This window comes from Ambystoma mexicanum, chromosome 3q (assembly GCF_040938575.1).
Source record: "Ambystoma mexicanum isolate Mex_15411 chromosome 3q, UKY_AmexF1_1, whole genome shotgun sequence".
Lineage (NCBI taxonomy): Eukaryota > Metazoa > Chordata > Amphibia > Caudata > Ambystomatidae > Ambystoma > Ambystoma mexicanum.
In genome coordinates this window covers 1,226,921,016-1,226,936,019 of record NC_090926.1, presented here as the reverse complement: position 1 = coordinate 1,226,936,019, position 15,004 = coordinate 1,226,921,016, and the positions used below count along the sequence as shown (strand labels likewise).

The following is a 15,004-nucleotide window of genomic DNA, read 5'->3' as shown; positions in this document are numbered from 1 at the left end:
CAACTTCTTTCCATCCTTCACTACATAGTTCCTAGGTCCCCCCACTTCATGCTCAGTGCCAGGCCTTGCTTCCTTGTTTCTTTTGTGCCATATAGACCTAGAATGATGAAGCGGATTCAGCTTAGGACAAAACCTTTTGTTGTCAGAAGGGTGGTGGTTGTGGGGGGGAGGGGGGAAGGGGTGAGGGTCGTTGTACGATCAGTAGTTCTATGAATAGGGATACGGATGGCAGAACTATGTTGTTGTAATTGCTCACCTGCTAACATGCTATTTGCCCTATCTCTTAGAGTGAAGAGTTGGCCTATGTGCTGTACAATGACCAGCCCCCAACTGATGAGCTGTCCAGTACTATACGCGGGCACACCAAAGGTAAGGTAGACCCTGGGCAAATTTGCAGCGGGTTGTTAGTACTCCTTCTCTCCGGGCAGTGCAGCAAAGTTTCTTACCCGACCTATGATGATGCTGTTGTTATGTTATAGAAAGTTGTAAAGTGCCCATTCATCAGGTCATCTCTTGGCTTAACTGACAGAGTTGGGGGGCGGGGGGAATGAGAAGAGAGGAGAAGAGAGATTGTAACTTGGGCCAGGAAGACTGATGATGAGAAACGGAAGAAAGATAGTCTTGTTCCATCCTTGGGCAGCAAGCACAGAAAAAGATCCACAGCCAGTGCGGGAGGGGCACAATTTAAGAAGAGGCGCTGGTGAGAGCAGACAGTCCAGTGTTTGGTGTACGTTTTGAAATGGGAGGTCTAGAATACTGAGCTGGATTGATAACAGAATCTGTGACCAGTACAAGAGTCTTGAAATACATGGGAGGAAGGGAGGAAGGGAGGAAAGGAATAATTGGTGTGATGCAGTATTTAGTGGTTTAGACAATCGGGTTGTGATATGACCTTTATAACGCGCCTGTACACAAGTGTTTCTAGGTACGTCACGATAAGGAGGGGGGGAAACAAATGGAGGCCAAAACAACGACCTTACTAGGCCTTGTGCCATTCAGATCACGCAAGTGTGGTGAAGGGGAGAAGTGCCCAGGGGAAGGGGAAGGGAGAAGTGCAGTTAACTCACAAGTGCAGCCAGCCGGTGGCTCATAAGTGCAGAGAGAAGGGACTGTAGGGTTGCAGATACAGACCCTTGAGTGCTGGGGAGCCCGGAGGTAGTGCAAGAGCAACTGGACACGTAGGAGCCTGGGCCAGAGTTCAGAGGGTGACCAGTGCACGGAGCAGTCTGGTGCATCAGCAGGGGAGAGGAAGAGAGAAAGCGGAAGGTCTTGAGTTGCTTCCTCAGGTGTGGCTGCTCAGGTTTGAGAGGCAGGGAGGCTGTTCCAGAGGGAGGCCCCAGCTGAGGAGATAGATCTGTGCTGAACTCTCTGCTAGGAGAAGCGTCTGACCCTCAGAGAGGGCTCGAGAAGGAGGATGTTTTGGAAGAGAAAGTTGGAGGTAGTGTGGTCCTAGGCCCCAGAAAGCCTTGTGGACAATGTAGGGGGTCTTGAAGATGATCCTTCCAGCCACAGGGGGCCAATGGGGAGATTTCAGGGCTGGAGAGATTCAATCCTTGGGCTTGAGGCCAAGGACAAGCCTCGCAGTCCTGTTCTGGATAAATTGTAACGGTCGAAGAGTAGAGTCAGGAAGAGTTAGAAAGAGGCTGTTGCAATAGTCCAGCCTAGGGAGGACTAGAGCTCTGGGGCCAGGGAGCTTCTGGGGGAAGGAGAGGAAGGGAAGAATACCTCTGAGGAGGTGCAGCTGATAGATTGACTTCTTGGAGACGTCAGAGATGTGAGAAGAGAAGGAGAGGGTGGAGTTGAAGATGACACCAAAGTTCTTAAGCCTCACAGGAAGGTTCAGGAAGAGGGCCCACAGTGGGCGGCGAGAGGAAAGGAGCGAGCGGGTGTCCCAATGAGGAGCAACTCAGACTTACTGGCATTAAGGCAGATCTGATTGTCGGCACTACATTCCTGAATTGTAACCAGACAGTCTGGTATGATAGAGGGAGTAGAGGTGGCTGAGGGGTTCCTGAAAGCGAGCCGAGTGTCATCCGTATAACATTGAAATTGGAGCAGAAAGTAGCGATGCGGTGGGCAAGAGGTGCCAGGTAGTGGTTGAATAGCCAGAGAGAGAGGTTAGACACCTTGGCAATACTATAAGTAGAGAGAGGGAGAGATGGAAGAGAGGAAAGACCCCATTTGGACCTGACCGGGTTGGTCGGTGAGAAAGGAGGTCAACCAGGCCAGGGCCTGATGAGTAATACCAAGGTTATCGCCCAGACGATTGAACAGGATGGCATAGTTGACTATGTCAAAAGAAGGGGAGAATGAGGACAGAAGGGAGGTTAGTCCAGATTGGAGAGTAAGTCTTCACAGGTGTTCAGGAGAACAGTTTCCGTGCTGCTGGCAGCTCTGAAGCCAGACTGGTGGTCATGGAGGCAACCAACGGATTCAGTATGTAGATTAAGCTGGGAGATGGCCAGCTTTTCCAAGAGTTTGCCCAGGAAAGGAGTGATGGAGATCAGGCAATAGTTAGCTGGAGAGGAAGGCCTGGCCGAGGGCTTCTTTAGAAGGGGGGTGAATAAGCGAGTGCTTAAGAGGGGGAAAAGGGGACACTAAGATCGAGAGTTGCGTTAATCTGAGATTGCACGGGTGCGGTGACAGGATGTTCATGATGTGGGGGAGTGAGGAGAGGAAGGATCTGGCAAAGCACGCTAGGGTTGATGCAAGCAAGATGGAGCAATTCTGCTGCTCTGTGGAAGGAAGGGGAATTGAAAGAGACCACATGATGTGACCACATAGTAAGGGGGGCCCGAAGAACATATCCTCAGACTTAATCAGTTGAGTTCCGACAAGATTTAGGCTATGCAGTTTTGAAAGTAGATTGTAATTGTAATGGGTTATTTATAACGTGCTTAATACCCAGTGCTTTCTAAGCACAGACCTGGGGATCGAACCTGTGTTGCTTCGTTTTGCTTCCAAGGCGAGCACATTGCCCCTGAGCTATCCTCCCGAGACAAATGGCTGAGAATTTGATAGTGTTGTTGAGGTGAGCAGCAGAGGTAGAGGATGACGGGCCATGAGATTTTGAGTGATGCAAAAGGTTGGATATAGAGGTTCAACAGGAAGGGGGATGATGAAGATCCCTGGAAGACACCACATTTGAAGGGAGGAACTGAGACTGCCTGAAGGTTGTCTGAAAGAAACGAATGAAGCCAATGAAGGGCTGAGCTTCTAATGCCTGTGGAATAGAGACCATGGCCTAAAATCTTTTGACCGACCGTGTCAAAGGCTGTAGAGACGTCTATAAGGACTAGGGCGATACCTGGCGGTTGCACCGAGCTGTTTAACTGCTACATCCAGCACTGACTCGGTGCCCAGACCCTAAGTGACTGAAGGAGTTGGTACGAATCCAGGGCATTTGTCCCTTCTCCCCAAGGGTAAACCACCCCCTTTGAGAGATTGGAGGTGAGCCCACTATGCAAGACTCTCACTGAGAAGGGGGCCGGGGGGTCACGACAAGCAGAATCCCACTGGTTGTGACCCCCCAACCCTTCTGGGGACAAGGAATGCTGAAGTCGGTTTTCCATCCCGTACTCCCTATTCCCCCCCACCCCCCGGACCATGCCGCAATGTTTTTTGGTTATATACGCAATCTCCTGACCTCCCAAAGCACCCGTCCACAGGCCTGATCACTCGGGTTGCTTAGTGGAGCCCGACCAGCCTTACTAATTGCACAAAATGCCCATCATACGCCTTTCCCACATTCTGGACTGCGGTCCCGAGGGCGGTCACCTCCCCACAAGCGCATTCATACCATAGTCATTGAAAAATATGCCATATACATGACTACTACAATACAACATGGGTTGTGAAGCTGATAATTTATATACAGGGCCCCTTTCAAGCGAATGGCTGGGTTACTGACCTCTATTCTATTCTACCTCCTGGAGAAACATATGACCAATGGAATTCTCCCGTCCGCTCCAGGGATGAACTTTAAGACCAGTGGGCAATCAGCTGGGAAAGAGCATCCAGAAGAGAACACTGAACGCTGGCCCACGCTGAGATGTGGCGGAGGGAGTCTGTCTCGCAGATGAAGGAAAGGGAGCCACATAAAGGACGTGGTGGGCAGATAGCAAAGGCTCTGCAAGGAACATGGCTGCTTCAACAAAGGCAGAGGCCCCAACCAGGAAGGGGCTGCTGAGGCAGGAAGTGCGCCAACAAGCAACCAGCATAACTGACGTCCTGTCTTGGAAGCCCTTGTAACCACTCTGCTTCAAGAATATTTTTAAAGAGAGATAGGATGGAAATGAGATGCCACGGCTGGATGGAGTGAAGGCTTCTTGAGGCGGCGTGGGAAGACAACAGCAGGCGAGTGGAGCCGAGTCTGAGTCGATAGATTTATTGAGATGGTTCGGAGGGGGGAGGGAAATGGCAAGACCCGGGACAGGCCCTACTCCCTGTTATGGCAGGAATTGTATGGTAAGCAGTTTTTACTGCGAGATCTGGATACCAATGTGCGAGCTGGCTGTTATTCAGTTTCTGACATACCTCGTAGCTTTGCTCAACACATCTGGTGGTCTGCCTAAATGTCTCTTCATGTATGGTATGTCCCTACAGTCTTAGTCACAGCGGGTTTCTGCTTGCTGTCGATCTACACTGGGTATGTCCTGGTTGTCTGTTCTACTTATGGATGCTACCTGCCTTAAAGTACATCTAGGTTGTGGTCTTTGCAGCTTCACTTCATTGTTATTGCTTCTGAACAATCTGCCTCATAAGTCAGCTGTTCCGGTGATAAAGTGCTGGTATTAATGAATACTGGCACTTTACAGGCCTGGCCAACTCTCCATATCCCTGGTCCTCTAGGCTGGACTACCACAACAGTCCTTCTCAATCTGCCTACTCCCACTCTCCGACCTCTACAACTCCTCCAGAACAGAACCGCAAGACTTATCCTTGGCCTCAAGCCCAGGGACTGCATCTCTCTGCCGCTGAAATCCCCCCACTGGCTCCATGTGGCTGCAAGGAACAAGTTTAAGACTCTCTGCATAGTCCAAGGTTTCCTGGGGCTTTGGCCTGCACTACCTACAATGCTCTCTCCCTAAAACTCTCCTTCTAGAGCCCTCCGCTCGTACTCTACCAACTCTCTGCGGGTTAGCTGTTTTCCAAACCGAGATTTGGGGGTAGATCCTTATCCTCTGCAGGTGTTTACCTCTGGAAAAATCTCCCTGCCCCTCCATCTTGAGCCTGATCACCTCAAGTTCCGGAAACTCCTCAAGACCTTACTCTTCTCTTCCTCCTTCTCTCTTCCTTGCTAACCTCCTCTCTTTTCCCTCCTCCTTCTCTTCCCTAACTCCGGGACTGGTTCCCACACTGGTGTTTGCACTTGCCCCCCTGGCCTCTGCTCAATGCTCACCGCTACTGCATGGAATTAATTCCATGAGAAGGGTAACCTCTCTACACTTAACCCAGATCACTGCTTGACTGTGCGCACTTGTTCCCCCTCCCCACTCCATTTCACTTCCTGTCTGCGCACTTACATTACCTTGAATGCACTAGGCCCAGTTCTCCTGGCCTAGTATGGTAGTTTTTTCTTTTTGTATGTTCCCCCCAACCGCCTAATCGCCTCACTCTTTGTCATGCACTTGCGCTATCTGAAACGTCGCTGGCCCAGTACGGTAGTTTATGGATTGTATGTTCTCCCTCTCCTCCCCGCCATGCACTTCGCTAGTAGTAATGCCGTCAGGCCTAGTATGCTAGTCATATTTTGTTAGATCATTTGGAAAGTTCAAGGCCTAAAAATGAGTCGTATTCCCTTGTTCCTTTCCCGCTTTGGAGCACTTCACTTATGTATAAGCGCTTTACAAATAAACAATTACAGGTTTACCGGTGGGGCACTTGTGTTGGCTCCAGACAGGCACCCTACCGGCAAAAACAGCCACAATTACCGGCACCAGTATTGCAGGTGCCGGTAATGACCGCAAATCCCCTCATGGAGGTTCTATGGAACTCCATGAATGGGGATTAACACTGTCACTGCGGCACTTGTAATACCGAGTGCCGGAAACTGTAATAACATTTGGTGGTATCCTGGCAGATCTACCGCCAGGATACTGGCAACCTTATGAGGCCCAATCTGTCTTTTGCTTATGTATTACTTGCCTTTCCCCATCCACCGTTAGGCTTCTGGCTAATCACGCACAGCTGGTGTGCCGCACATGTGGCCTGGTTACTACTTGCACACCTTCCTGTTCTCTGATGTCCGTAATGTTTTTCTGCTGTTCTCTGAATGCTGTCACTCCTTCTGTTTTGTAGGGGTAATCCTGTTAGATAAGGCTCAAGGGATCTGGCTGGTTCACAGCACCCCACAGTTTCCTTCCCCAGCTGGAAAGCAGTACAGCTGGCCGAAGAATGGACTGCACAATGGGCAGTCCTTCCTGTGCGTCACCTACAGCTACGCCCAGTTCAAAGACATTGGTAAGTGGTCACTTCACCAGCTTTTTTTTTCCTTTGCAGCTGGGGAGCAGGCGTAAGTGGATCTAGATCACCTGGCCTAAGCCCTGCCCACATGGTGCCTTCCTGGTTGCCACTCTTTTTCACCACTTAGCAAGCCCCGCCCACCTAGTGCCTTCCTGCTTGTCGTTCTTTTCCCTACTTAAGGAGTCCTCCAGCCTCTTTTCCTTTGCAGCTGGGGAGCAGGTGTAAGTGTGTTACTACTGGCTTCTGCAATTGTATTTGCTCTCCCCTCTTGCTTCTCCACTCATGACTGCTTTCTCTCTGTTCTCTCCTCCCCCTCCCATCTCCCTTCTATCTCCTCCCCTTACTTTCTTATATGCACTTACTCTATCAGAATTGTCCCTGGGCCTAGTATGATAGCAACCTCGTCTGTTGCTCTCCCCCCCCCCCACCAGCTCTGACACGTTGTCGGGCCTAGTACAATAGTTGCTTGTTTTGTTCCTCCCCTCCCTTTCTGCACCCCTCTCCCTCACCTTTTCTTTTTCTCCGGCTCTACCAGAAATGTCGTCAGGCCTAGTACAGTAGTCGCCCGTCTGTTTCCATTTCCTTCCCACTCTCCCCTCCCTTCCTTATCTATGTCTTAGCTCTTGCACTATCTGAAATGTCGTCAGGCCGAGTACAATAGTTAATTTCACATCCTTACTGTTCATGGCCTGCAAGAATGTCATTGTATTTTCCTCTAGTTCCCTCCCTTGCCTTGAAGCACTTTGAAACACATTGAGTAGGCGCTATATTAATAAACTATCTAATCAGTTCCTTTGGCATGGGAGAAGGGAGTATAGGGTTCATTTGACACAGCTGTTTCCCAATTCTCATCAACACGTGGAGGACCTGGGACCATGGGAGGCACCGCCAGCTTACCAAGATGTTTCCCCTGCTCTGCATTGCTTTATGGGCACACATGATGTTCCTTATACTGCCATCTAGTAGCTCCATCTTTCTCAAAACGTAAGTCCCTATAGACCGTATGACATTTACTGGATTCAGCAGTGCGTCATCTTCAAATTGCCTTTGTTCTCCCACCATCATGTTTGGTCTGAAGCAGCATTACCAGAGGATTTAGGAAAGACAAACATGGCGACTCAAGGTAACCTCAAGAGTTGAGGGGATTTTTTCAAAGACCAATTAATCAGGAAACGTATTGCATGAATTTTATTTTGATTATAATTTCTACATTGGTATAAATCTCATGCAGTCGGGCTTTGGAAACATGGCTGTTTTCAGCGCTGAAGACCCCTTTGCGATTGACTTGACGGAGCGACGCAGCTTGATTTTTGGTTTGCAGCTTCTGGCATAAGGTGTGCTCGACATGGGTATTGCTTGCACGGGCTTTCACGCTGTACAGACTGTGTATGCTCATCGTATGGAAGCTCTGCAGAATTTGGCATTTTGTATTTTTATTATACTTTATATAGCGCCTTGAACCAAAGCGCTTTACATAGAACAGTCAACAGTACATTAAAATCAGCAATGCAAGTCAGTGTTCAGGGTCAGCCAGTATCAATCAGATGATGGAAGCAAAATGAGTTTTGAAGGAGGAGAGGAATAGAGGATAAGTAGTATGGAAAGAAGAGCATCTTGCATGGTTTCTTGAAAACCAGGAAGAGGGCCCTTCTCACCCCATAGTGGATCAAAACCTGGGCATCAACTTCATCATAGTCGAACTTCAGCACCGTCCAACCAAAGCCCCCAGTCATGTCAACTGTTTCGGCCTCAATAACCTCCTGTGACATTTATAAGTGGTTACCAACAACGGCCAAACCTTGATTTGACCAAAGCGGTAGGTAGTAAGGGAAGAGGCGCCATCCCAGACAAGTGGTGACTTCCAGAAAATGTGCCACTGCAATCTGCCATCTCCCCTATTCAGTGCTGCATGTCGGTTTTGGGCAGATGGGCACTCTTCTAACAACCTCCCATCACCGTCAAGGCAAATGAGTGGGCGCTAGGCACCATATACAACCATTCTGTTCAGTTGAACACAATGTCAACAAATACATCATCAGTCATCTGATGCTTAAGGTAAGAACCTTGTTATAAAAAGAAAGGATCAGGGCTGTGCCAAAACAAAGCATCTCATCTCTATCCTTTCAGAAACCTGCTCAAGATGGCGCAGCAAAGTTTCCCCATCGCTGCCGATCAGGAGGGCACATTCTTTTCCTGGGGTCTGTACCCTCTGCCTCTCCTAGTGCTTTGGGTTAAAACTCCCATGCCCCCTTTCCATTCACTATGCTGGGTAGGGCTGGTGAGAGTTGAGTCCAAAACATCTGGCAATCCAAAGGTTGCAGACCCTGGTACTACAGAAACCAAGCGTCTCTGAATAATATGTAAAAGAACCTTTCAGTTCAGGGACTGCTAGCAAATAGCCAGTTGCCACAGCACAGCTCACAAGGAAGCTCGTCCATGTTGACCTGGAGGACCAGCTGTTCGGAGAACAAAAAATAAATGCGACCACAATATGGTTAAGATGTTATGAGTGTCCTGCTCTATGTAGTAGTGTCCAAAAGCTGTTGAACATTTGTACTGGAGGGTTGTCTTCTGACTTGATGATGGGATTTCATTGCTCATCCTGGGCTCAACGTTGGCCATAGCTATAGGTTTTATGACGCACTATGTCTAGACCACTGTCTTTTAGGTTCAGCATCTTCAGGTACTTGTGCAGTGGTCTTATAAGGTCTGAAGCATTGTGCCAGGGAACATGGGAGCAAAAACCAGTGCATGGAATGTATTTGCTTATGTTTCCCAAGAAAGAAATGTAAAGTTTCTCAGGATAACTCTCCAACACCACAAATATACCCGGTTTATGTGATAGCGACGGAGGTCATAACAGCATTGTCGATGGCGATTTAGTCGTTCATCTAGAGTTGGGTTGCCGACAAAACCACCATCCCAGAAGATGGGCTATCATCAGTGCCTCCGGGAGATCGGAGGATCTAGTGGTTGATGGTGCAAGAGTGATGGCGCCCGTTCAGTGTCAAAACCCAGTTACGAGAGGAAGGAACAGTTGGAGATCCATGACAAGACTGACCATTGAAGGTTGAGTCGACTAAGATCACCTGTGGACCAAAAAAAGGGTTCATAAATCTCTGGTCTACGCATTTTTTGAGGTCCTAGATTCCTCCAATGTTGCACAAGTTGCCTCCTATGAAGCAGTTTTCCTTGTTGCTAGGACTTCTGCCAGAAGGATGAGTGAACTACAAACTGTTGCTTGTCTTCGCTTATATCATGAAATCTGCCTTCTGACCTTTTCCGATGCAGTCCCTGAGGTAGTAAGACCTTGTCACAACTTGCAGGTTTCAAGAGCTCTGTTTTTATTGGAATCGCATAAAATGCATGTTTTATTCCTTTTCTTGGTCGAGCAGAAGAAATGATACAGATAAGGAATCGTGGATTAGCTTTCACGGTCCCATAGACTTCACTAGGCAGCGCAGATTGAAATTATGGATAAAGAACAGCCCAGAAGACTGTTCATTCTCAAAGTGGAAAAAATATAACTTTAAAGTGTATTGGCTAATGGGGGGGGGGGATACGCAGGTTAGGAATTGGTGCCTTTTCTAAAAGCCCATAAAACTCCTAGTAGGAGGGAACACGTGCAATGGTTTGAAAGTACTCCACATTTCTAGCTGAGAGTTGCTTTTTAAGAAAACAAATCTTGTTCATGTGGAGTTGAATGTATTAGGTTTCCAAAGATAGCCGCAGGCAGGCGGAAAAGTGGGCCCCACTAATGTCCAAAAATTAGTGAGGTTATTTTACAAATATGTTGAAGTGAGGGATTTAAAACTGCATAATTGTAAAGCAGGGTCAGTATTGCATTTTCCTCACACAGTCTTAATGTGTGTTTTTCAGCCTCTATGTAATGTCAGGACATAGTAGTGATTTCAGTGCAGCAGCTAAGGTTTTGTGGTTGGTATACAATGTGACAATACTAGATATGTTCTCAAGATGTACTGGGTGGCATCGCCAATGTCACCTCATTGTGCCTCGAGCTTCACAATGGCTTCCAGGCTTGTGTTCAGTAAGTATGGCAGATACAAAATGTTATGTAATTTTTGTTAATCGTACAAAGCTCGCTGTTATTTCCGTGTGTCTCTCATGCTCTGCAATTGGTGCCAACCACTTGATCGTAGGCAGCAAAGATTGTTGTTGATGTGTGCCGTGCCCCCACCTACTAGGGGTCCTGAACAGTAGTGTCCAAAAGCTGTTGAGCGATTGTACCGAAGGGTTGTCTTCTTACTTGATGATGGGATTTCATTGCTTCTCCTGGGCTCAACGTTGGCCATACATATAGGTTTTATGATGCACTATGTCTAGACCACTATCTTCTAGGTTCAGCATCTTCAGGTACTTCAGCTCCCGCGTTCTTCTGTGCTTGGCTTTTGAGAGGTCTCCTTTCAAAACCCTCACTGATTGATCCTGCAATGTGTGTCCAACCGGTATGTGAAATGGTGACCTTTTGGCTTTTATTATGTCTATTGCAGTAAAGACTTTACGTGTTTTTCATAACTGTTTATTACTACTGAGGTCCTGCCTCTAGTAAAGAGGCTTTGAAACCTTTTACCGTCTCTTAAATACTTGTACATGCTATTCTGGGTCATAGGCCTGCCTATGGTCTGGCTGTGATGCTGGAAATGCATTGGAGATACAGGGCCTCCCTGTCCTTGTCCTGTAGTCCTTTTTCATTTGTGTTCTGTATTGTTTTCTGCCCAGGAGTCAATGTGGGACTCCTGGCAGTGCAGCTCTTCCTGTTTTTGGTTTGGTGTACAAACCCATGGGATACCCTTATGGCACCCATGGGTGGGGGTGCAACCCTGTGCCCCTAGTGTGTGTTTTTGGGCACCTATGTGTGGCCCTCAGAGCAGGGTATGGGCTAGTGGCAGCTACATGCTGAATTTGACAGGTGTTCTGAGTATCCTCCATTTTGGGATACCCAGGCCCTGCCATTGGAATCAGTTGATTCAACAAGATGGCCCCTGTGGCCTCTTCCTTTCTATTGCCTGTTACCTTGTTTTCCCAAAGTCTTGGGAAGCCCTGGCTCTGTCCCTTCCCCCTGACTGGCTGTTGGGTGGAACTTCCATATATGGTGTTGTTGGGAAGTCCAGGCCAGACTGGCTGGAGCCTTCCCAGTGACTGTATGTTGTGGCTACACCCTGTGGGTGGGACCTGGGTGAATGGAGTGTGTGACCAATATACACTTCTTGTTGTGGTTGTCTGGTTTCTGGCATGAGAGACAAAGGCTGAGACAGCCCTGCCCGAAACTGGCCTGAATGCAGTGTGTAGTGTTGAATGACTGGGTACTTGTCCCAATACACATTGTTGTGAGTGTCTGAGAGGGAGGAGTATGGCCTGAATGCACTGTATGCCTGATTGGCTGGCTGACTGCCTGAATGCCCTTCTGTATGATTGGCTGCTGAGTGTGACCCAGCAGTGTGGATGAGAGGCAGAATAGTATATCTGGGGACCTCTCACCACTGGAAATTGTTCAGAAGATGAGTCAACACTTGAAGAGTAACTGGAACTGCTTATCCTCTATGCCAAGCTGGAAGAACTGCTGCTGCATTTGCTTCGAACCCGATATGAAAGCTGTCAAGTTTGTCGAGGACTGATCCAAGAGAGGACCTGGCTAGGCACCCTCTTCCTGTGCTCCGAGGGACCATCTAGCACCGCCAACCATCGCCAGAGCTCCCTGGGAGTCAGACCCTCGAAAGGCTGCCGACCAGAGACGGGGACCGCCGAGGAGAACGAAGTGAAGCACCCGGACATCGTCGAAGTCCATTGCCGTCAACCAGGGTTCGGAGTATCACCGTAACCGCTGGAGGCCCGTCGAAGCCGTGTTGCCCAGAAGAGACCGCTTGACGCCGCGCTGCCGACGACCGGAGCCGCCCGCTCCTTTGCCTAAGACTGTTGAATCGAAGGACTCCCTTGTCCGCGCCGTTGACCAACTTACCCCGCTGGAGAAAGTTGAGGACGCCGACGCACCGAGGAGAATCCACCAGTGGGTTTCCTGCCACCCAAAGACCACAAAGACTTCGACTCAACGCCCTTGTCAGGACACAGTTCTTCAGAAACTGTTTGCGGCACTTAACTATCCAACGCTGAGGTGCCCCGCACACCTCACCCTCGCAGGATGTCGCCTACGAGCACCGCCTGGATCGACGCCGTGGTCTCGGCACCCTTGAACTTTTCATTGTCGACGCCAAGTTCACCTTCTTCGACTCTCTCGACGACCCGTGGCTTCTGCTTTAAAGGGAGTCACTCAAGAAGGATCCAGCGACGCCTCTTCGAAGATTTCTGCTCTACCAGGTACATTGGGGGGGTAGAAACATTAAAGAAGGAAATGAGACTTGTAGAACAATATATGGACTGGGCTTGTTGGATCTCTTTATTTTACAGGTTGCCCAGGTGCGGGGGTGGGGGGGGGGATCTCCACACAGAACTGTAGAGGCCAGTATTCTGCCAATTGTTCTAACCAACTGCTTTCCTCCTATGTCTATTGTTGGTTACCTTTTATTAGTTGATTTGTGTGACATTTAACCAGAGTACAGTTGATGCACTTTAATGAAATCTGATAATTGTGGTACCACGTAGAACTGTATATATTTTCCATTGTAGCTTTTCTGAGCACAAAGTGAGTTATTGTGATAGTGTGTACATAACCTTGAATATTAATTATATAAAGACTGTTTTCAGTAATAGTGTGTGGTCATTCCTTTGTGGGGGCGTGGGGACTACACTGTACTTAAGAACCGGCCTGCATCACCTCCTGAGAAGCTAGGCCTTGATTGCTCGACTACGTTACCAATAATAGAGAATCTTGGCTAGGGTCCTCTGTGCCTCTCCTCTACCATATAGAGAGCAGGAGTCCAGACACCCCCCCCCCCCTCCAGTCTTTACACTGGCCAAAGCTGAATGTGTTTCCTTCCAAACACTTACAAACGGAGGCTGACAAATGAGTCCATCCAAATCCAAGAATAGCAGCCCATCCAAGGCCATGCTCTAATCTGCTAAATGTGGCACCGAAGGATTCACCTCCTAATGTCGTAGCCACAATACAACATGATGATGGGTCCCGAGCACTAAAGTGATATCAGCAACTGCTCTCACTACAGCAGGACATGGTGTTTTCCATGCATGAAATTAGGGATTCCCTCAGAGATCTCACACACACTTCTCAAGGAACGAGGCAGCCTCTTACATTCTGTGAATATGAGTGCTGAGGACACTTGGAGGAGATCCTTTGCTGGTGACTTCCCTCGGTAGTAGGGTGTATCATGTGGAGGCCCTCTGTAAAATCAGGTTGGAGTAATCCCATCACATTCAGACTGACTGCAGTGGGCCAAGGAATTATTGCTGGTTGGTCTGTCTGGCTTGCCTTCAGCTGTGCCCGTTATGTTTGCGGGAAGAGGGCAATCCATGGGGAATCTATAGTGCCCGACCTTTAGTGCAGAAGTGTGTAGAAAGTTTGAGGGAGCAGGGGTGAGACTGTTGTACCAATCTGGAAAGTAGTGAGAGTGATGCAGGTGCCGTTCAACACATGGAAGAATGAGTGGCAGATAAAGTGTTTGATCAAGTGAGAAAAATCTCGCCTCTTTACAGAGCTCGCCCTCCACCTGTCTGCAGGACTCTCTTCACTAGTCTGGACTTCCTCTCTTGTGCGCCTGACTCGTCTGCACCTGCCTTGCTGCTAGGCTGCCTGCTGAGTTTGTTGTGCAGTTTCTCCATCCCTCTTCACCCTTCCACCTCTCTCTCCCTCCATGGTGCTTACCATCTCCTCTATCTACTCTAACTGCTACTCTATCACCTTTCCTATCTCTCTTGCGAAGACTGGAAGGAAAAAGTTCAAGAAATCTCTCATGCTCTGTATTCCAGGCCGGCCCAGTGCTGACATTTAACGCCAACACTTCTTCCAGGCAGTCTGCCACTGACAATCCTCTGTCGTTCCCTCTCCGGACCTTTTGATTCCCCATATGGTCTTGATCCTCTCCCCCTTCTCTTCTTCGCCCATTAATGGTGGAACCCGATTGGAAGTTCTCTTGGCATACTTCTCATTCTCTAGGGGCATCATTAATGTCACCATAATGGCGCTGTCTTGGTCCATAGCTCTCAGATCAACCTCCTCCTCCTCCTTCTTGATAGATATCTTCTGTCATCAACATCCTCCATTCTCCTACCAACTCCCTGGCCCCTTCGCCACCACCGACATGCGGTCCTCATTCTTCTGCCTCTCCTCAGAAGACCTTCAAAGGTGCCAACCAGCTCCACCTAGCTACCCTCAACTCACGCTCTGCCGTTAAACATCCATGAAGACTTCAACCTTGATGTCCTCGCTCTCACTGATATGTAGTTCACTGTCAGCTCGGTCACTATTTTTGTCACACTCCTCCCTGAGGGCTACAAGATTCTCTTGAAGCCCAGTCCTAACCAGTTTGGGGGCGGAGTTGCCCTGATCTTCCCTTGAATGGGTTCATGCTACTATCATATCAGACCTACTCTTCCTTCAAATGTCTCG

General features: G+C 48.7%; 1 protein-coding gene across 2 annotated transcripts in view; it reads left to right on the top strand.

Annotated features, from left to right (window-relative positions):
• Positions 1–15,004, top strand: part of DNASE2 (deoxyribonuclease 2, lysosomal) — a 121,065-nt gene that overhangs the window by 90,066 nt on the left and 15,995 nt on the right. For both annotated transcript variants that reach the window (XM_069604142.1, XM_069604144.1), the window contains 2 exons: positions 288–369; positions 6,301–6,462. In XM_069604142.1, the coding sequence (XP_069460243.1) occupies positions 288–369; positions 6,301–6,462 (244 nt within the window). The remainder of the gene's footprint in view (positions 1–287; positions 370–6,300; positions 6,463–15,004) is intronic.